The sequence below is a fragment of the Harpia harpyja genome, chromosome 3 (genome assembly GCF_026419915.1).
Source record: "Harpia harpyja isolate bHarHar1 chromosome 3, bHarHar1 primary haplotype, whole genome shotgun sequence".
Classification (NCBI taxonomy): Eukaryota; Metazoa; Chordata; class Aves; order Accipitriformes; family Accipitridae; genus Harpia; species Harpia harpyja.
Window position 1 is genome coordinate 58,981,690 of NC_068942.1, and position 21,720 is coordinate 59,003,409.

Here is a 21,720-nt window from a genome sequence, read left to right on the forward strand (position 1 = left end):
TCTGGAATTTGCTGATTTCAGTTTTCAATTTCATTTTTCTCTTTCTCTGTTTGGTAACTTCCTGTAGCAGAATAGTTTGTCATATTTTGCTTTTTCAGAAATTGATTGTCATGCTACAGTTTTTGCTAGTTAGGATGCAATTACAGCTGGGTATTTTGGTTTTTTTTTTTGTTTGGCGGGGGGGTGGTGGTTTTTTGGGGGGTAGTTTTTCGGTTTTGTGTTGTTTGTGTTATTTGTTTGGGTGTTTGGGGGTTTTTTTGTAATAAAGGAGGCAGAAATGACTTTTTGCACAATATCTTGCTCTGCTTTTAACTTTTTCTGAGCAGCTGTTCAGCTTGCTATATTCATGTTGGGAGCGGGGGAAAGCCACTCTAAAAAGTATGTAACTTCCTCCTTGTATGTTTACACCTTTCTTCTCTAGGTGATCTCTACATTGCTGGCCTAGCTCAAGGCATGTATAGCAATCTCCCGAAGCTAGTGGCCTCACGTGATGGATTTCAGGGCTGTCTAGCATCTGTGGACTTGAATGGGCGTCTGCCTGATCTAATCAATGACGCTCTGCACCGCAGTGGGCAGATTGAGCGTGGATGCGAAGGTATAATTGATTTCAGAGAAGTTCCCCTCTCAAGCACTCCCCTCTAACTTTGTAGCTGCCCCCCGTGCATCTACTTCTCCACCTTACTGTCCATTTCATTAGTTTACTTTCATTGTGACGTCCTTCACTACACTTATGTCTTCCAGATGCAGCTTAAGGATAGCTAGCTTCTGTGAGCAGCTCAGCAGCTGTTCTCTTGCATACTCCATCCCCTGTGAGGTGATACCTCCAGTAGTGGAAAGGATGGTACTGGGGTGGACTACAATTTACTAGGACTTTGTGTAGAGTGGGTTATTAACATTACAGTACTCTTAAGATGTAATCTTAAAAGTTCAAAAACTTTGAAAGATGTTCTGAGCCTTCAATTCGCTTATGCTTCAGAGCACCCTTTTTTGGGATCCACAGGAGTAAGTATTTCAAAGACAAATAGAGGCAGGGCAAGTGGAAGGTAGAAGGAACTGAAGGGTGAAGACCAGACCAAAACAGGAGTTCCTTTTTGAGGAGGTGGGCATCCAGTGAAAGCACTGGGGGCATTGCTTCTGCTGTCTGGAAAACCTTTCTCCTGTAGTTTCTCTTTGCCAGCCAGCTTAGAAACAAATGTGATGAGTGACTTTTTGAAGCATGTAAAGAGTAGTGATTTCTTGAAGCTTCTTTAAATAGTTTACTGTTCCTGCTAAGCTCCCATTAATTATAAGAATATTGACATCAGCAGCACTGACTCGGTAACATGCATATAGCATCAATTCCCAAAGCACTTGGGATACTTATTGTCAAAAACCCCAAGGTTTTGCTGGCTGGGTTAAATGAGAATCACCATTATGTCTAGCTCTACTGAATACTAGTCTACTGTGGTGGCTACCAGTCACTAGAGGAAGATCAGTAAAGTTGTCTGGTATGCATGTTTGCGAAGATGTGTCCCTCGAACTGATCCTTCAAGATAGGACTTCGCAAAGTGAAATTACTCCTTGATCATATTTCCCTACAGTCTCAAGATTACAGGTTACATCATGCTGAAGCCTTGCCACTTGTTGAGACTGTCCCTTCTTAGCATTGGAAGTATCATCTTAGTGCTATCTTTGAGTATTCATGAAACACCAAATTGGCAGTCCAATTAAATCTGATCCCTTCCCTGTCTCCCAGTGTTCTGGTTGGCTGGGAGCTCCTGTGCCTCAGCCCTCCTTCCACACTGCCACAATAATACTGTAGTTTGTGAGAATTTTGTGTGCTGTCACAGGAGCTCACTCAATGTCAACTCCAATTCACAGCATTGGTAAGTGCTGCACAGCTGTAGGCTGGTTTTTTTTCTGTCTCTCTGCTGTATGTAACAGTGTCTGTTAACCATGTTGTTCCTTGTGGAAAGGAGCATAGTAGCAGAACTTGTGGCTTTGCCCATTTGTGGCAGAGCCAAAATGCTAAAAGAAGTGCACATTTTCTGTGTTGTTTACAAGGTTCAAGGAAAAAAAAATGTATTTGGGGTTTTTTGAAAATGTCTTTTCTGCTTATCCCTGGTGCCCTGAAAGCTCTTCTTTAATGTTAGTGATTTCTAGTAATTCTTCTATTTAAAATAAGCTTAATCTGTTGGCAATGTAGCCTGCATGTTATCTCTGCTAGCTCATCTTCAGAGGACCTCTCATTAGACTAACCTGTTCTGTGTGTGGCTCACGAACAGTCGTGATGCTTTCCCAGAAGACTGCACCATTATTACAGCTGTGGTGTTTCCGTCTCCTGTACCCAGTGTAGTTCTTTGATTTAGCATCCTATTACTGAGGTTATGTAATATCAGTGCCACTCCCAAACATGTAATGTGGCACTTTGTGTGCCAGTCTGGTACTAGCACAGCTGCCGCCTGAATGTGGAGATTGTTTCATTCTTACAAATGTCAGGAATGTGAGTCTCCCTTCTCTTCTAAAGCCCTTCAAACAAGATTCAAAGTTGGAGACACCTAAAAAACTGGGTGGGAAGGTCAATGATGGCCCTCATTCTGCCTTTGGAAGAACTTGATCTTGCAAAGCAGTGCCCGTGCTATCTTCCTGAACAGTCTCTGCTCAGTACCAAGGGAACTGCTGAAGAGGAAGCTGTTCTCTTTGCCAACATGTTTAGGATTAGTAAAAAACCTGAGAATTGGGCCAACAGAAGGCTGTTTCATTTGTTTTTTGAATCACAGCAATCCCCAAAGCTTCATCTCACATCTTGAGTGCTGCCTGCTGGTGCCTGTTCTTACAGTTGCCACTGAAAGTCACACCTACTTCCCCTTTCTCTAAGAAAACAAAAACTCTAAGCATGTTCGGTCCTTATTTAAGTCTCCCTATTTTGTTTCCATCTGAAGTGATCTTGGGTGCAGTCTTAACAACATTTTTAAGGGCTGAAGTCCCAAGCAGTTCTCGCTGTCTCGTGATGTTTAAATGTTTGTACTAAACACTTGCAGGCTTTTTGGGTGAACAGTTGTGCTGTGTGTTGATTTGCAGGACATGTCCTTATTTCATCATGAAGGGCAGTGGGACCACGTGCATGCATAAAGAAATATCATTCCATCCCCACATATGAATCTTGCCTTCCAAATATGGTGAGAAAGATTTCTGCTAGTGCTTGTCTCTTGCTGCGGCTTTGCTTTCAGAAGCAGAGGATATTACAAGGTGGCAACTGTTTTCTCTGAAACTGTCAGTTTGATCTCAGAACAGAAGCAAAGGATGTGTGGAGGAAGGAAGCCTGGAGAATAGTAGAATGTGAGATGTAGGTCAGTAGACAGCACTGTCCCACCTAAGACAGACTAGTACCATTACAAATGGGTGACATCATTGCATCCTGTTTGCATTTGTTATCTCTATTCATGTATTTCAGTACCTTATTCCATACCACCAATCAAGATTCACAAGTTTTAATAGGAAAATAATATTCTTTATTGTCTTCATTCTACTGCCACCTCCTCTTAACTTGGTTTAAGCAAGCCATTGAATTTCCTTGGCCACATTGTTCCTCTTATGTGCTCAAGCATAATTCAGCCTTGCTGTGCACCAAAGCACAAACCTACCACATTGTAAAATCAGCTCTATTCTAGTGATGGGTAAGGCAGTGCTCCTATTTGAGCAGGAAGCACTTTCAGTATAAATATCTGAGAGCTTTTTCTTTAGGACCTGGAGAATCCCAAAGCATTCTTAGGCCATATGTAGAAGTCATTAACTGAAATGCAAGCATCCTTGAGACTGAAAGTGGCTGATGTTTAATAGTGTATAGTAGTGCTAAAAAAAAAAAAAAAAGGCACTTCAAGACCTAAGGCAAGAATTACTTTATCTCTGCCTATCAGTTTTATTCCTATAATTTCTTTAAATTACCTATGGTGGGATTTTTTTTAGGATAGCACAGCTAAGTAACCTCTTTATCCTGTGTGTTAGCTGAAGTGTCAGCTTCCTTTTGCATTATGCAGCTTCCTTGTGCGCTGTACAAACTTAGGCTTTCAGCTTTTGAAGTCTGCTGCTCAATGACCTGTGTGTTGGACAACATGATAGCTGACACACTAACCTGTTTTGTGTTTTGATGTGTCCTGTAGGACCATTGCTTTTGGCAAAGAATTTTGTGGGTAATTGTCTGGGAGAACCTAAGAGTGTCTGAAATGTCAAATGAGCTCATGGAATTAAAAGCTCCACGCTATACACCCCTTCTTTTTTGCATGTGATGGTCTGCTTTATTTTTATCACTCTTCTGCAACTGCTGCATTTCTGATTTTTTGGGAACAACAGGCAGCTCTTCATTGATCTTGAAGGTCTGGTCAGATCTGTAGTGGCAGCTTGTGTTTCCCTGGAAGGTATTTAGTAAAGCCAGAAACCTTCTTGCTGCCTGGTGTGTAAAATCTGTTCTGGGTTGATGTGCTACATGCAACTGTGAGAAGAATGAGGTTTCAGGATAATGACGTTATACCAATATATTTATTCATTTTTCACAGAGTATCTTTAGCTCTCGTGCTAACTGCAGCTATCATTGCCATCTTTTATGTAACAACAGGGTCTTTTCCTCTGCCACCAGCTCAAAAAAGAGGTTGGTGAGAGGGCCTGGGAGAAAAGGTACAAAAGGTAGGAAAGTGGTTAAGACTTAAATGGTCCTTGTGTCAGTGTTGGGTCAGGCTACCGAACATTCTGAAAAGACAAAGTCAGTTCTTAGAAAGGACTTCATTTTGGGGGCACGCTTCTACTGGAAGCTTGCAGGCAAGTCTGCCACCTACTTTGGGCCTTGCTCTCTCCGCCCATAAAGTAGGCACATGGTATTCATCTGTTTGCGATGAGAGTATAAAATTCAACTGTGTCTTGCAGAGCACTCTGAAGTAGTGGGTGGAGGCCACTGGAGGTGAGAAAAGCATTAGAAACTGAGGAAAAGCAGCCCTGTATTATGACCTGGTTCTCTTTAGTCTCTAGCTCAACAGCCTGTGGGCTGTGGTTGGCAATTTTTATACAGCTCCTGAGTTTGAGTAATACAGGCTATTTCCATTTCTGTGTCAGACATGCACATCTTGAGAGAAAAGATGTCTGCACTGTGGTGTGTATGCAAGTTGGAGGACGGAAGAAGTTGTTCCAGGTGACCTTCTCTCCCTTCTTGAAAGTAAACCAATTTAAACTTCAGGTCAGCTCCTCCTTGATTCTAGACTTCTAAAATCAATTTTTTTTGCTGAGCACTTCATTCCTGGCCTTACTACTAGATGAATGGATCAGTTTATTCCATCCACAAAAGTCAAGACTGAGTGACTCGCTGCTTTTTCCTTACTGGTCCTGGAAGAAGTTAGGCAGATTCTGTGGAGTTTAAAGATGTTGCCCTAAATATTAATGAGTACTTCCTGCAGTTGGGGTATTTTTTCACCTCTTTATTAATTTGCCACATGTTCTCCTGTGTTTTCCTTTTTTTGGACATCCTTATGTTGCTTACTATGGGCACTAGAGCTATCTGAAATTCAGCTGCACTTTCTGAATACTCACATTCACCATATCCTGCCCCCAGCCAAACAAACCTAACAGCAGTGGTTGAAGAACATTGTATTTCTTCTACAAGGCAGTTTTCTATGTGCTTTAGAGATGTGGCTTCTTCCTTTCCTTTTCACCTTTCCTCACCTGTTCCACTGATAACAGCTTCTCACAAAGGAGAGTGATTATTATTAAACTGGCTGACACTGTTCCAGATGTTTTGGGACTTTTTTTTGCCCTAACTTAATCTTCTTTCAGATTCTGCAGTAAAATCATAATCTTGTGCTACTTTCCATGAAATAGTATAGTTAACCTTTGGAATTCACTGGTGCATGAAAAGCATGAATGACACATACAGGCTGGATAATCAGAAATGCATTTTGTATACTAAGCAGTATGTGGAAAAAAAGAAAATCTAATCTCATGCGTAAAATCTCACAGCAGGATAATGTCAGAAAGGATTTCACCCTTCATCTGCTCAGTAGTGAAACTTCAAATCTGGTGATACTTCACTTTCTCTGTGGAATCAAAGGTTGTCCATTGAGGACTGGAGCGTTAATTTACTCCATGATAGTTTGACAGCTTTCTTGTTCTTTATGCTTTTGTATTGCATTGTCGTAGTGCTACTGGAATTACAGAATGAACAAGTTTTGCTCCAGCTCAGCTACAAAGATGAGGAGCAGGGCAGTTAGGAAAAGTGCTTGTTTGTTACACAGAAATTACTTTGTTAGAATGTGTGTTGAAGGTGATATATGGAGAAGTGCATCCTTCTCCTCTTTGCACCCCTCCCCCGTTTCTTCTCCATTTTCTTTGAAGAACTCTGGGGATTTTATGGCTCTATGTAGTAGAGCAGTTCCAGAAGTGGGAAGAAAAATATGACAAGCTCAAAAAGGAAGGTAATTGCCATGTTGAGTCATTCATGGGCTGCAAAACAATAGCAAAGATTCAAAATGTTAAACTTCATAGGAACCATAGGAAATGGCATCTGTATATGCCAGTTCTAGTTTATTGGGTTGTAAATGTAAAAGGAGACACTGGGAGAAAGGGAGAGCTACCAATCTCTCTTCAACATCAGCTGTGATATTAGAACTTTTAAGAACAGAAGGTTATAAAGGTGTGTATGCACTTCCTAATTACCCATCTTTTGAGCAATGAGGTCAGTGATTTGGTATTTTGTTGTTCCCATTGTGCTGTATAATAGAAATATGTAACGTTCAGTGGCAAGGGATTCAGGAGCTGCTGCTTGTACTCCCATCTTTGTCGTCTGCTTTTTCCATACTGAAAGAGAAAACGTAGAATCAAGGTGTAACACATCAAAAATCTGTGTGGCTTCCCTATGAACTGGACTCCATTGGAAAAAAAAAAAAAAAAATCCTGTGCCTAAATGGAAGAGCATCAGTGGTATTGTTCTGGTTTGCTTTTTTATGCTCTACAATTTTCAGAAAGTGTACTTGGATATTCAGTCAGACTTGGTAGATTTATGATTCTGTTTTGCCATGTGGACTGATTTGACCACAGATAACAAGATCATTCCCACCTAGGTGAAAGAGTGACCTTGTACTACTGTCATTTCTTTTGATTGCTCTGATGAGATTGACGAAGATTATATGGGTTTAAAGCCTTGGCTGTCTCTTTGCCTGTTGATGCAAGTTTTCTGAAGGAGGTGTTGAAATCCATGTGCAGGCAACAGCTTGTGAGGGGACAAGGCTTTACTGTCACTTTACACCGAGTGTCAAGTTCAGTTCTTGGGATAAACAGAGGTTGTCATCTTCCAGAGTTACCAGTTCCCTATGGTTTTCTGGCAATAAATTCACTTTGGACAAAAAGCCAGGGCAATCTGTGCTTTCATGAGAGACAGAAGATTTAAGTTCAGCTCCAGAGCCTGGATGTAGGAACAAAAGAAAAATATTATTGACTAATATGCTGAAAGTCAAATAGATTTTTTTTTTTTTTTTTTTTACTTAAATGGATTCTAAGTATTTCTCAAATGAGAAAAAATCTGTCTTAATGTTTTTTCTTCTCTTTCTACTATCTGTAAATTGCGTGACCTCCTGTGTGCATGTGTGAATGAAATGCATTTCCTATCTCTTGTCTGTCATTTTGTTATCTGTTGCTTGGTTGGGTTAAGGTAGCTATGTCCCTCTGTGTCTTTGTTGCTTATGTTGTCATTCCTGCATGCATTGATTATGCATGTTGGCTGTGATACTGTCCTGGTTTCAGCTGGGATAGAGTTAATTTTCTTTCTAGTAGCTGGTATAGTGTTATGTTCTGGGTTCAGTATGAGAAGAATGTTGATAACACTGATGTGTTCAGTTGTTGCTAAGTAATGTTTAGTCTAAGTCAAGGATTTTTTTCAGCTTCTCATGCCCAGCCAGCAAGAAGGCTGGAGGGGCACAAGAAGTTGGGAGGGGACACAGCCAGGGCAGCTGACCCAAACTGGCCAACGGGGTATTCCATACCACGTGATGTCATGTCCTGTATATAAACTGGGGGGAATTGGCCTGGAGGGATCGCTGCTTGGGATCTAACTGGGCATCGGTCAGCAGGTGGTGAGCAGTTGCATTGTGCATCACTTGTTTTGTGTATTCCAATCCTTTTATTATTATTACTGTCATTGTATTATTGTTGTTATTATCATTACTAGTTTCTTCCTTTCTGTTTGACTAAATTCTTCTTCCCCATTACTGGTTTGAACTGAAACATGCTTTTATGTAACATTTCATGCCTTTTACTGGATGCAGTCACACCTCTGAGACAAGAACAGAATGACAAACCCTAGCCCCTCTGGAGGGGATATCTGGGTTGAAGAAGGACATGGCAAACAATGGAGGTGTTTTTGTTGATGTGGGGGGCTTGACTGTATCAATCTCTGAATATCCATAAGAGCACAGGTTGATTTCCTGAAATGCCTAATGGTTGTTCAGGCAAATAGCTGCTGTGTATAGAGGCACAGGAGGCCCTCAGAGCTTTACAAAACAAAAAGCTGACTTGGATTCTTCAGTACTGATCTTAAGGAGTGAGATCAGAAGGTAAAAGCTATTTTTTTAACCTAAACTTTAAAAAAAAAAAAAACAAAACAAAAAAACACAGAAATAACTTTCTGGAATTTCAGTTAAAAGAAAAAACCAACACAAAAAACAAAAACAAACCCAAACCCCAACCTATTATCTACAAATTCCCTTAGTAGTTAGATGGCATTTTACAAGCTGTAATTGATCAAACATGAGTGGTCATGCCTGATCCTGTTGTATCTACTAATTTTTGTACCTTTTATAGGTCTTTTTTAGAACCTTTTACTGGATAGTCTCTGACTCTTTACAAAGCGGTTAGGACTCTTTAATGATGTTGATCCTCACATGAAATTCTTACTGACATCTTTTATTGCTATGGCCTGCTAAGTAAAAAGGGATCAATCAATGATGTTTGAGGTTGCCAAAAAGTTGAGGACTATGTGGATGCTGTTAAAATGCTAAAGATACTTGAGTGAAAGCCATTAAAGAGACTGAGAGTAGCTTCAGTAGAAAAGTGGGGGAAAATTGGGAGAAACCAATGAAGATGGCTCAAAGAGGAGAGGTCAGATAGTAATTGAGAACATGCCACTTTAATTACAGAGAGATGATGGGGTAAAGAGTGCTGACAGAAAACCAGTTTGATGAAGGCTAGTTCTTAGGAGTGCTGACAGAAAACCAGTTTGATGAAGGCTAGTTCTTAGGAGATGTATAATGAAGGAAGGTTTAATGGAACAACTAGATACAAATACCCTATTTCCCTGGGACATAAGTGAGGAAACCTGCTTATTAGAAACTAATAGGACTTTGATATTAGTACAACTGGAGAGATGTTTTCCATGGTGTTGAAAGTCTACCCCTTTAAACATGATAGTGAAAGTATACTTTCCAACTCATCTAGAGAGACTGCAATATAAAGTACAGGTTAATTTGTTCCTGAATGTTGTGGAAGTTTAAGAAAATGCTCCTCCTTTTTAATGGAAAAGGAGAGAATGGTCTCGGGTGTAGGGGGAAATCGGAAGCATTGAACAATGTGTCTCTCTTTAACAGTCCTGAAGCCACAGGTGATATCTGTAATGGTATCAGCTTAATCACCTTGAAATTTTGTGTCTAAGCCACAGGTTTAGTCTAAGGTTTTGTTGTAGGAGAAAACATGTAGAGTGTTCCTGTTTCACTCTGAGATAGACAAGACTTCCCAACATTTTACATATTACTGGAATTAAGTTTCTGTGGCTTTAATCATGTGCTTCATAAATTTCTTTTCTATTCACCATGTTTTCTGTGAAAACCTGGTGACGTTGCTGACCTGAACTAATGCAATAGATGAAATTTTCAAATTAAAATATTCCTGTTCTGTATTCCAGGTGTAGGCAGGTAGCAGTTACCTTTGCTTCAGAATATCAGCTGTGTTTTTAGGTAGGGTTTGGCATTCTATGGCTCAGTAGAAAAGGATAAAAATATTTATGGAGGAACCAAGAAGATTTTAATGGGTAAACAGTTTATCACTATAACAGTTGTTAATAGACAGAAGCATATTAGGAGGCACCCTCTTACCCAACAGATAAAGATACTGGCAGCCTGAGATAATTTTAGCCATTGAATGTATATGAAACACTGAATCTGAAATATTTGACAGCCTAGAGGTAGGCAGAAGTTAGTGTGATGTATTGTGCGCTATGCATGTGGAACATCTGACTGTGACCATGTTTTGTTGGCATCTCTGGCCTATTCCCAACTAAAAAATTGACGTACTCTGTCTTACAGAGATTAAGTATTTAGAGAGTATTAGATGCGGCCTCTAGGGGATTTCTGAAGTTTATGTAAATGAAAGTGGTAAAGGATGACATTTGAAAGCATAGGAAGGATACGTGGGCTGGGACTGATGTGGGGAGAAAAAGCATCCTGAAAGTACACTGAAGTGTAATTAACTTGAGGATTAAGGTGTTCTGTGCCATGCATTCAAACTGTGGCAGGTAATCTGGGACGTGGACTTGTGTTAGATGTCAGCAAGTACCCTGTCTCTCTGGCTGCAGCCGCTGTTGTTCTCTCTAGTCACTTGTGTGTCCATCAGAATTCAGAATACATGCCAAGGATTTCCTGCTTGACTCTTGATGTCCATCGAAGTGGGTGCAGTATGAAGAAGAGGTCCCAGAACAGATTTCTTTGATTTGGTTTTTCCAGAGCCCTCAGAACCTAAATGCTTGTCACAGCTGTGAAGATTATTGCAGCTCAAGCTCATATTTTTACAGCGGTCTTAACCCTATAGGAATATTTGCCCTTCAGATGGAGACATCTGATCACATTGAAGCCTAAGGAGAAACTTTTGTCTTGAGTACATAATGTGGATTATTGGCTTTTCAGGAAATCAGCCTTTGCTAAATAGGTTTGGCTATTTCAGAATAGACCATGAGGCCTGGTACTTTTGTACTGCTGTGACTTGTAGTGGGGAAAGGTGTTTTTCCAATTGACTATATTTCTCTTGGTCACATACAGCCCCTTCACTTTTTCCTTTCTGCTTTCAGTTTTTGTGTCTGAATGTCTGGATACTGTTTACTTTCTCTACTTCATTTGCATCTCTCTGTCCCTTGTCTCATCTCGGGTCTAGCCATACTCCCTTTTATGCAGTTGACTTTTTGTTGTATCGTTGGCTTTTTTTTTTTGTTCTTCCCTCACCAGCATATGTATGAGCACTTTGCTCAAGACCTTTTAGGTTGCTTGGAGATGGAGAGTGGCAGGGTGACAAGAAGGAGGAAGATAGGTATGTGCCAGGTTCCATGGAGGGGAAAAAACCCCTACCACCTTGTAGATCCATCCTCTGTGGTTTGCCAATTGCTGCTGATTCCCTTCTCCTTTCATCTTGAGGTAAATGTGCTTCCTATGGGAAACTTGCACATTTGTTATTTTAGCTAGTCCCAGTCCCTGAAATTTTTAGACCAGCCACATGTTTAAAACAGAAGGACTTGGTATCATAACTGACGTCAGGTGAATGAAGAGTTCATGTTCTGTTGAGGCACTGCAATAAACGGCTGTATTTTCAGAGGACTGCAGAATGCTGGCTTTTGAGTTACTTCTGACAATGGGTAACTTTTTAAATATGGAACCTGCCAGATGTCTAACCTTATTTAGGCGATGAAAGGAATGATGAGTTCTTAACAAAATCTGGAACTGAGAGAGCTCATAGAACTGGCCTTGCAATCCTTGAAAATCCCTTTTTGTTTTTTGGTTCTAGTTTGCTAAGTTAAAGTTACTCTGTGATATTCCTGCTTTCTACTACCTGTGACTCAAAATACAGGATCTAACTTTCTGAATCGTGCACTGAACCTTGACTGTACTTTAGTTTCTTACATTTGTGCAAAGTAAGTGTCAACATGCCACCATTGGTGTTTGACAGTTACAGCATATGAGATATGGTCCATCCAGTGAAGTGATGGTTCTATGAGATTCAGTCTCAATTTTGGTCACACTTTACTCAGAAAAAATATTCTTTTCCACATTATTCTAAAATTGGAAAACTTAGCTGGATTAACTTCATTTCCTCCTTAACCTGCACTAAGAGTAAGTCCTGGAATAGGTATATATTCTACCTAGTGCATATGGTTTCCAAGACCTGACACCTCTCTGAGCTCTACTGGGCCTGCACATTGAATTAAAAAAAGCAGACTATTGCTGGTTATGAAAGAGGAGTGCTGACAGAAGTAGATTGTAGATTTATCATAGGTATAAATTGCCCATCATAACATCTGACTGGTAGTGGTAGAGATATTTTAGTGCTTGATGGCATTTGCAATTTAGGAACTATAGGACAAAAGAAGCACCTTATTCTGCAAAGACAGTAAAGATGTCTTGCATGTGTTACTTTCCTATCTCTTCTTAACCTCTTTGAAGGTACAAGAAAAAAAGATGGGAGCATTTAGGGAGATGGAGATTGAAAACGGACCCATGGTGCCATTGAACCTTGCCTGTTGCAGATCTTCAACTTACTGAGAAAATAATGTTAACACAAATGGTAGATTCCTTTCAATAGGAGTGAATTTTTGATGTGTGAAGGAGGGTGTTATGTGCAAGACCAAGAATGGTTTGCTTAGCTTAATGCTTATCACTAGTTACGATTAAAGCACGAGGCAGTTGTGTTATAATCCTGCAGCTGTTGTACAAAGAAACTGATTCCTCATGTAACTTGGAATAATGATAAACACAATACTGTCTTTTATTCCTAAAGTTCCTTTCTCTGCAAAGAGCTTTCAAATGACACAGCAGGAGTGACTTCTCTTGCCAGTGAAACGTGCCCACCTGTGGGATGAAACATGGCAGTTTTAGCAAGGTGCAGCAGTAGAATTCAAATTTTTTTAGTTTTAGGGCAAAGACAAACCTCCCATACAGCTGAAATTGCAGGAAAGAGCGAGACAAAGTAGTTTTTCCAAGCAGAATATGGATAAGAGATCTGGCTACTGTACTCTTCTAAGGTGATTTTCTTCAACTACTTAGTGGTAAAACTAATAAACAAACCATACATCTAGCTAGGTGACTTCAAAGAAAAGTGTAAATACTGGACTTCTTCCCAGGGAGGGAGACCCAACAAGATCTCAGGTCCTGTAAATCCTCAGATACTGAGCTGTTCCAGTAAAAATTAGAGATGCAGAAATAAAGATCAAATGGACACTGTTGAAGAATTCTGCTTTGCCATCTCATATTCCTAGGGAGCTGCCTCTGTTGGTAGGCTTAGTCTGGACAGGAGGAGACAGAGCAAGTCACACTTCTGCTAGTGGGGATGCTTTTCTGTACTGGGGACTTCTCCACTTTTATTCTGTATGTACTACCTACTCACTCCCCTTCCCACTGTGCATGTGGCGTGAAGAAGACAATGTGCCAAGCCCAGCTACAGACAGACAACAAAACCAAGGCCTTTGAACAAAAATGTGCTCAACGGAAATAGCAAGTGTTGTCAGTGTGTTGGAAACTTAGGGGGAAAATTAAAGTCAGCATGCATATTTTATTAATTAAAAGCGTAGTGTGATTTATCAGATGTATCTCAGATTATTATATGAAGACTAGTTCTGAAACTTTTCTTTTACTGTGGCTGCTGTAAGTGTTGCCAAAGGAATGAGGTTAAAAGTAGACCTGAACCCTGATGACATTGGTAATTTAGAACCAGTTCTACTGCTGTATATGTAAATTGTTTGTTGTCTTTTCTTTCCTTGTTTGTTAACACTAAAGGGCATGTGCATGGTAACACAATCTTCATGTTTTATAAGCCTTCCTGTGCTTCTGTCGCTTTTCTCCCTAATCCTAATCCTCTGTGACATCCCTGTTAGTTGCTCTGAACAAAATTCTGTTGCCACAGATGGAGGATTATGACATCAGGCAAGGGCTGTAAACAGCAGGAGTAGATGAACTCTTAAAGATCCTTTTACCACGCAAACGGCCTATAGTACTAAGGACTGAGGCAAAGCATAATACCCAGCATCTATGCTGTGCTGTCACAACTGACTCTGAAGATGCAGATCAGGCTTTGAGCTTCCTTGTGGTATTGTCAGGCTTTCAAAATTCCTCATCCTTGTGGTTTTTTTTTCTTTTTCTTTTTTTTTCCTCTGGCTGCTTTGAAAGTATTGTTTCCATCTTCACAGTTGGTTTCTGTAAAATACAATTCAGAAACCACAATACTGGTCATGAATTCAAGTCCTTTGGCTCTCTGGACTCTCTCACTACAAGCACCTCAAGCCACAGGTACTAGGCCTCATGCAGTCTTATTCCCTGCGTAGAGTACCGGTCCTTTCTCTTGTGGCACCTAGACAAAGGATATCCCCGTTAGATGATGCCCATTGTCAAGTCCAGTTTCTCATTAAAGTGCTCTTAGAAGAGTAAAGGAAGAGAGGAGAAATATTGTCATTGAAAATGATGTTCTGCTTTGCTTCTATGTAATGGTGTTTACAGTTGATGCTGTAGCAAGTTTGCATAGTCATAATTGCTTTCTGTTTTCTTTTTTAAATATAACTTGCTTGTTTATACCTCTAGCAGTATTGGCATTCATATTTAGTGTTAGAGGTTAGATAATAGTGTAGTAAGGTACAGGAGAGGTATCGGTTCCTTATCCCTTATCCTCGGATAACTCAGATATTTTAGGCAAAATGACAGTTAACGTTCTATTTGAGATTGTTAAATGTCATCCCTTCTTTTGCTGGGCCAGACTAAGTCTGAAGCAAGTCTCAGACCCCCAACCTGATGCATGTGTATCTATATAGTTACATCCATGTCTTTTATGAGTGTAAAGGCAGGAGGGAAGTGTGTACGTACATGTGCCTACCAGCCCACCCTGTAAAGTTTGTCAGCACCGTTGTAATTCTAGAAGTGATCTGTTAACTTCATGCTGTGCCAGTGAGACCACTGGGATTTGTACAGCTGCAAATGAGAGTAAGGTGGGTGGGAAGAAGAGGCAGAGGGGAGGAGATAAGTGTTGGAAAAATGCTGCTCAACTTTCATTCAGTATGGTAACACATGGTTTTCTTGCTGTGGCTGCTGTTACTGCCTCTTTTCAATAGGTGAATTTTCTTTCAGTGATTTTGTTGTCTGCTTTTGTTATCCACACTTATGTTTCTACCTAGAGGTTTTGGGATTTTGGTTTTGTGGGTTTTTTTTAACAACATAACAGATTGTGGAAGAAACTCAGGTTTTTGTTAATGTTCAGTTAAACTCTCTGCCTACTGAGAGTCACATGGTCCCCCTCACTGCAGGAGAGATGTAAAGAAACACAAATAGCTAAAAAGCTACTGAAATTCACCCATTCTGTTCTGGCAGTGGGGAAAGATGATCTGGTGGGAAGAGCAGGAACGCTGCACCAAAGCTGCAAGGGTCCGTTCCTGGCTTGGTCTTTGAATTGTTGGGAGGATCATGGCATGATGTGGGTTCTGCAAAGGCTTGTAAATGTGGAAGTGCCCAGATGCACAATCTGAATATCAAAGATGCTGTATAACTATGGGACTCAGTGAAATCACTGTGGGTGGTGTCAGATGGCAGTTGAGAGGTTTCATTTTGGGTTAAAACATTTTAAAATGCTGTCTCCACTTTGGTGTGTCCTGTCTCATCTATGAAGTACAGATGGTGGTGCTGATGTGATGAAGAGTAGGATGAGCCTCATGGACTTGCAGTTGCTAACAAAGACTGTGACAGAAGATGCTGGGATGGGTAGAACAGTTGTTGCTTTATCCTTATGCTGTTGTCCTAGACTGGAAGTGGTTAACAAACTGGTCTCAGGCAGCCTAGCCAGTAGATCCTCTACTCTGTTATCTACTCTATCTCTTTTGTTTCTTTTTCTTTTCCAACAAGTGCAGGATATAGAATGGTAGGTATGTCAACTATAGTTCTATGTTTTATTTGAAGTACCGCACAATAGGAGCAGCATACCTTTGTCTAGAATGCTGAAGATAAAATACTTTCCCAGGAAGCAACTTCTGAATTCATGTTCTTATAATCTATGGCTTGCAGCTTCACATCTGCTCTCAGGTGATGCAGAATCCAGCTACCTTCTTGTGGATGACATACTAGCTGTCATTCAGAGTCCCTCTGATCTGAAGATCACTTTTTTGCCTGTTGCAAGGTTTATCTGAGTAGGATAGCAACTGTTAGCTCCAAATCACAGAACAATGAAAGGCTGTTCTGTTAGTAGTAGCTGCTTCCATCTCTGCTTCCCCCAAAGGCTGTGGAAACCAGTCCGGAATAGAGACATGTTGTGGACTAATGTCATGCCTTTCTGGGGACTTTATTGACATATTTCCAGAGGAACCTATGTAATGGGACTGGTCAGAGTCTTTGGGGTTTTTTTGTTCGTTTTTTTTTTTTCTTAACCTATAAAGCAAAGTTGTAGCCAACTGAAGCTTCAAAACTTCAGTTTGAATCCACATATCAGTGTTCTTTGGGTAGGATGAAGCATTGTTCATGGGCCTGTTTCTTAGCCTTCATTTCTACAAGGGGATCAAACTTCCAGGGAAGCACAGCAACATGGCAGTGTTTGTTATCCTTGCATCACACCTTATTTTACAGTAAATTTTTTTGAGCAAGCACCAAACATGAGTTGGGCCTGCCTAAGAGGGAGTATGTTGCTCTTCACTCTTCCTCTTTGCTCTGTGTTACAGTTTGCTGTTTTGTCGTGGAGTGTACAGTTGTCTTTGTGCTCTTTTTACCTGAGTTTCTTGCATGTCCAAGAATCAAGAAGTGTTTGGTTAGTGCTTTATTTCTTCTGCATGAGGATCCTGATAGTAATGGTAATGATGAATTGGAGCTTTTGTGGACCTGACTAAAATGATTTTCTCAGCTTTGTTTCACCTTTTTCTTGTCATATCTTCTTCAGGACCAAGCACTACCTGCCAGGAAGATTCCTGTGCGAATCAGGGTATCTGTAATCAGCAATGGGAAGGCTTCACCTGTGATTGCTCCATGACTTCATATTCTGGGAGCCAGTGTAATGACCGTAAGTAGGCTTTTCCATTGGATTGGTGAGCTGTGAGTTCTGATGGATGGGAGCACAGAGAACATGTGATTAGTTTTACTTTCAATTGGAATACAACTTTCCCAGTGTCAAAGCCAAACTTTGTTTCCTGGAAGGTTTCTTTGAAGCATACAGCAGGTTAGATACAGCAGGTTATATTTTTTCTTTTTCCTTGTTAAAACAAAAATAGGCAATTTGGTATGTGGGGTGTTTTTTTTTTTTTCTTCTTTTCAAAAGCTAACTCAACTAGACCAATGATGCCAGTTGATGTTAATGGAATTCCTGGTTTAGAGAAACCAGGAATGACTTTTATATATTGTGTGTAATATTTACATAGGTAAAAAAAGGCTAGGTTTTGGGTACTGAATTACGCTTTGAGATTTTCATTCAAACCTTGATGCCAAAGGCATGGAATCCACGTAAAACTGCTGAGCAGTGTTCTGGATTGTCTTCTGAATTACTAGGTGTATGCTAAGATGAAAAATTGGGTACTGTTTGCTAGAATGTTCAGTTAAAACCAGGTGGTCAATTAAACATACAGCAACAGTGTTGTGCTTCTTGGCATATTGATTTGCTTCATCTCAAAACATTGGATGTTCTTCTTGGCTGATTACTATTAAGATCTCTGATGAAATAATTGAACAAAACCCTGAAGCGTTCCTTTAGGGGGAAGTTAATCAGCTTTCGGACATTCCCTCTACTCATCCTGATATGGCCTTTGCTTCTGCCTGGAGGGAGCAGATCAGTTCAGCTCTACTCTCTCTCCACTTCTATTATTTAAGGTGACAGTTAGTCCCCTTCTTCCTCCCTGCTTTGAGGCAGGGAACAAGGGAGCACATTGTAAGTAAAACAATAGGCTTCAATAATTTGGTTCCTTGTGTGTGTAAATTTTAAGACGAGAAAAGAGTCTTATAGTCTGCTCTGACCACCTGCATCTCACAAGCTGCTGCTCTTCATTAAGGGTATTTGCAGTAGACTTTATTAATGGTACCAGCAAGGTCCACACAACATTAGTGCCACAGCACTGTCATATCTGCAACCCTTCTCCTAGAAGTTTGAGATGTGGCTGAATTGATGGCACATATGACAAGCTGTTTAACACGCGGTGACAGTCTGTTTCTGCTGAAGGCCAAAAAGCCTGCTTTTCTGAGTCATTGATAAAATGTGGTGTTATCTGTGTTGGTCTCCCCTTTCTCCCAGCATAGTTCTCCCAAACAGGTATTGGAAAGGCCCATCAGCATTCGTATTTTGATAGGGACTGTATAAGAAGGGTACTACAGACACAGATTTACTGGCTGTAACACCACATCTGGTTTTGGGTTGTTTGGAATCCAGAATGACTCCTTTGGGTCCAGAAGAAACATTTCATATTGGAGCCACAAGATTTGGCTCCGATTTTCTGCATCCTTGTTTCAGTTTGCTTTTGTCAATTGGACACCCAGTTTCCCATTCTTGCACTACTACTTCAACCATTCAGTTTAGACTTGCTAAGCATAGCACATTATAAACCTGTTGTGTAAAAGAAATGCTACTTTGAATCCTGTTGGGCTACATTTAAGTACATGTTCAGGAAATCTCTAAAGAGATTATTGATACTGTCTGTTTTGTTTCTACTGTGCTGGGCTTCACAGCTCCAGAACGTCACAGTGCCCTTGTTATGCTGTTGCTAATGTCTTAGAGCAGGCACTGAAGTGTTAGGAAGCCAGGTTCCTGTATCTGTAATTGTGGATTCCTTGCTGCTTTTTAGAGCTGGCAGCTGGAAACCATGCAGAGCAGAGATGGGGGTTTGATATGAGTGGGAGTGATGTGGGCAATGTAGTAGCCAGCCTCCCAGTGTCAGGCCTGGCTGGTGACTTAGAAATGCTCACAGGAGGATGTGCATTTCAAAATGGTCTGGAAAGGTAAGTCACGTGGACTCCTGGAACGCAACAAGACTTCAGCCAGGATCTTCAAAAAGTGCGTATAACATGTTCTTGTGTTGGTGTGTGGTTTTTTGGTTTTGTTTGTTTGTTTTTTGGTTTTTTTCTTTTTAGTCTTTGCCATGTAGCAGGACATTTAAGACATAGTTCTACCCCCAGTTGCCTGATGAAGTTATAAAGCGTTGCAGGCTGTGGAGAGGGAGAAGGCTTCCTTCCTGTTCCTCTCTGTTAGATGTGGTTGCTATTATACCTGAATCTAATGGAAGTACAGACACTTGTAAGTTAATTGAATTAAATGTTCTTTAGACTGGATTTTAGTGCAGGTACAGGCAGGGGGAGATAACTTCTGTGTAACCTGAAGCCATGCTATTATTTAGAAATGCATCAGGCTTTTTGGTAGAACTTTTTTCTGTGACAGGAGTCTAATTCTATTAATTTAGTAGATGGCTATTTCTATTTTATAAGCGAATTGTGGTCTCCCACTGATGTAAACATAGAAGTCAATACAAGAGGTCTAGATTTACACAATGGAAATGGTAGCAAAAGGAGGACTTACTGAATGTATTTTGTCTTTCTATTTCTGTTAATCAACTCAAGTGTCCACACTGGAAAATTTCTGTTTCCATGTATTTGATGCAGAGTATTTCTGTGCCTCTGAGATAGATAAATGGCACATCTGGTATTCTCTTCAATTATTCTTGATGATCTCTTTAGATCATCCTCAATTAAGTATTGGTAAGTGTGATTTGTTATTTGCTAGTGTAAACTTTGCAAAGTCATTCAGTCGTAGCGATACTCAAGAAAGCTTGGTGCACCAATACATTTTTGTTTAGTTACAGCTATCTCCATGGCGTGATTCAGACCCCCAGCTGGGAGATGGACTGTATTACCTCTCCCTTGGTATTTTGTGTTTTTCACCATCCGGGTCAATTTTTGTCCAGATGTCATGACCTCCCTTTAATGTCAATGCTAGCATGCTCAGCTTGATTTACTTCCAGAAATCCTCTTCATTGTTCATGTTTAGTTATCACCCATTCATTTCTAATGTGCCCAGCTTATCACTTACTGAGTCAGAGAGCAAGAGGTTGCTAGTGTGTAGAAAATAAATCTGTATAGACTTCATTAGTCATGCATGGCTAAACCAGTCAGCTGTTTAAATATCAGCACACTTAGGGGTTTGCCTTTCATACTGCAGAGACATCCACCCTACATGAAGTGAGAGTCACCTCTGATTTATCTTGAGTGAATCATACTTCATTACAGCAGGTCAGGCACCCTGCCTACTTCTTACTTCCCTCCTCATGCTTTGCTCTCGCTTACTCGGTGTTCTTTTACATACACTCTACTATAACTAGTGTTTTCTAGCTGATGGCTCACTTTCAGTTCCTACCCTAAGTCTTTGTCTTCTGTCTCTGAATGACCTTATCCTCTGAGAATTGGGATAAAAGAGGAGGGAAATGTAACTGTGTACTTTAGTACATGTTGTAATTTGTACCATTGTGGTTTGGGTTGTGAACCCTGCTTTTACCCTTCTTATCACTGTTTACTTTCATTTGTGCTGCAGCTCCAAGAACTGTAACATCTTCAGGGCAAGGATCTAGTGCTACTTCTTATTAAAGCACCATGCACTTTTCTGATGCTTAGTAATAACCCACTACATAATTGCTTTAGCACTTGAGTGGTTTAAGAATGTATTTTGCTTTTCTTTGTACTGAAAGGCATTTCCCCTCCCTTGAGTAACAGCTGTAAAACATCATAGAATCTATGATTCTATGATTCTATATCAGGCTGCAGATCAAGAGCTTGCTTGCCCCATGTTCCCTTTGGGATTCATCCAGGATGGGTAGTGTTGTCAACATTGGGGGAGGAATTTGGCTGTCCCTGTTTTGGGTGAGAAAGAGGGAATTTGAGTGACAGGTGCTTTTTGGAATTGCTTCTTCTGCACCTTTCAACTTCTCAAGGTGCCCTGACAGAAAAGTGTTTCCTTTTTTTCAATTGTGAAAGCTAGCCAATTTTATCCTTTTGTAATCCCCAAAATGTAGCTAGGTCTCTAGTGAGTAATTTAATTACAATTGCTTCAACAGCTTGGCAGAAGGAGCATTTAGGATGAGAGCTGCAATCAGTCACTGATATCTGTGCACACCTGGCTGCTGTCAGCACATAAGCTATGGTCCAGCCGTGCTACAGACTTCAATAGGAGAGAGACTTTTTACAGGTGGCAGTGACTACAGCTTCTGCTATCAACCTTTGAGCAGTTCAAGCAGTTGCTTAATTCTCTTCTTGACACTGCTCAGCAGCTATGTTGTTTTCATAAACGTATCACAGAAGGCTCTTGCCATGATTTTGTTCCTTGTGATCTCTGCTCTCTTTGACAGTATTTTTTTACGTGATACTTTTTGGTAGTCATGGCAATAGTTATCACTTTTCATGTTATAAGTAGCTGAGTGGTACTGTGTTCTGGGTATTTTGCCCCATGAAAGAGCTGGCCTCTGAAACGGTTCCTTCAGTAATGGCACACCCAGGGTGTGATCTCTGATAAGACATTGACGTAAGTTGACAGCAGTAACAGAAATGTGGTACAGCAAAATAGGAGTGTCTGTTCTGTCACCCCAAGCTCCATTTGCCAATGATGATCTCTAACTGCATCTTTGCACTAAATGTAAGTTAATAAATTAAGTGTTCTAAATTGTCAGGTGTAACAAGGATTTGATTAATTTTAAATGTAGCTTTTTCCTTGTAATACCCTGCACATGTATTGCCTCAATTGTATTGCCTA

At 40.4% G+C, this 21,720-nt stretch overlaps 1 protein-coding gene across 39 annotated transcripts in view; it reads left to right on the top strand.

The window, feature by feature from the left end:
• Positions 1–21,720, top strand: part of NRXN3 (neurexin 3) — a 1,052,972-nt gene that overhangs the window by 471,718 nt on the left and 559,534 nt on the right. For all 39 annotated transcript variants that reach the window (XM_052782846.1, XM_052782845.1, XM_052782867.1 and 36 more), the window contains 2 exons: positions 422–595; positions 16,888–17,007. In XM_052782846.1, the coding sequence (XP_052638806.1) occupies positions 422–595; positions 16,888–17,007 (294 nt within the window). The remainder of the gene's footprint in view (positions 1–421; positions 596–16,887; positions 17,008–21,720) is intronic.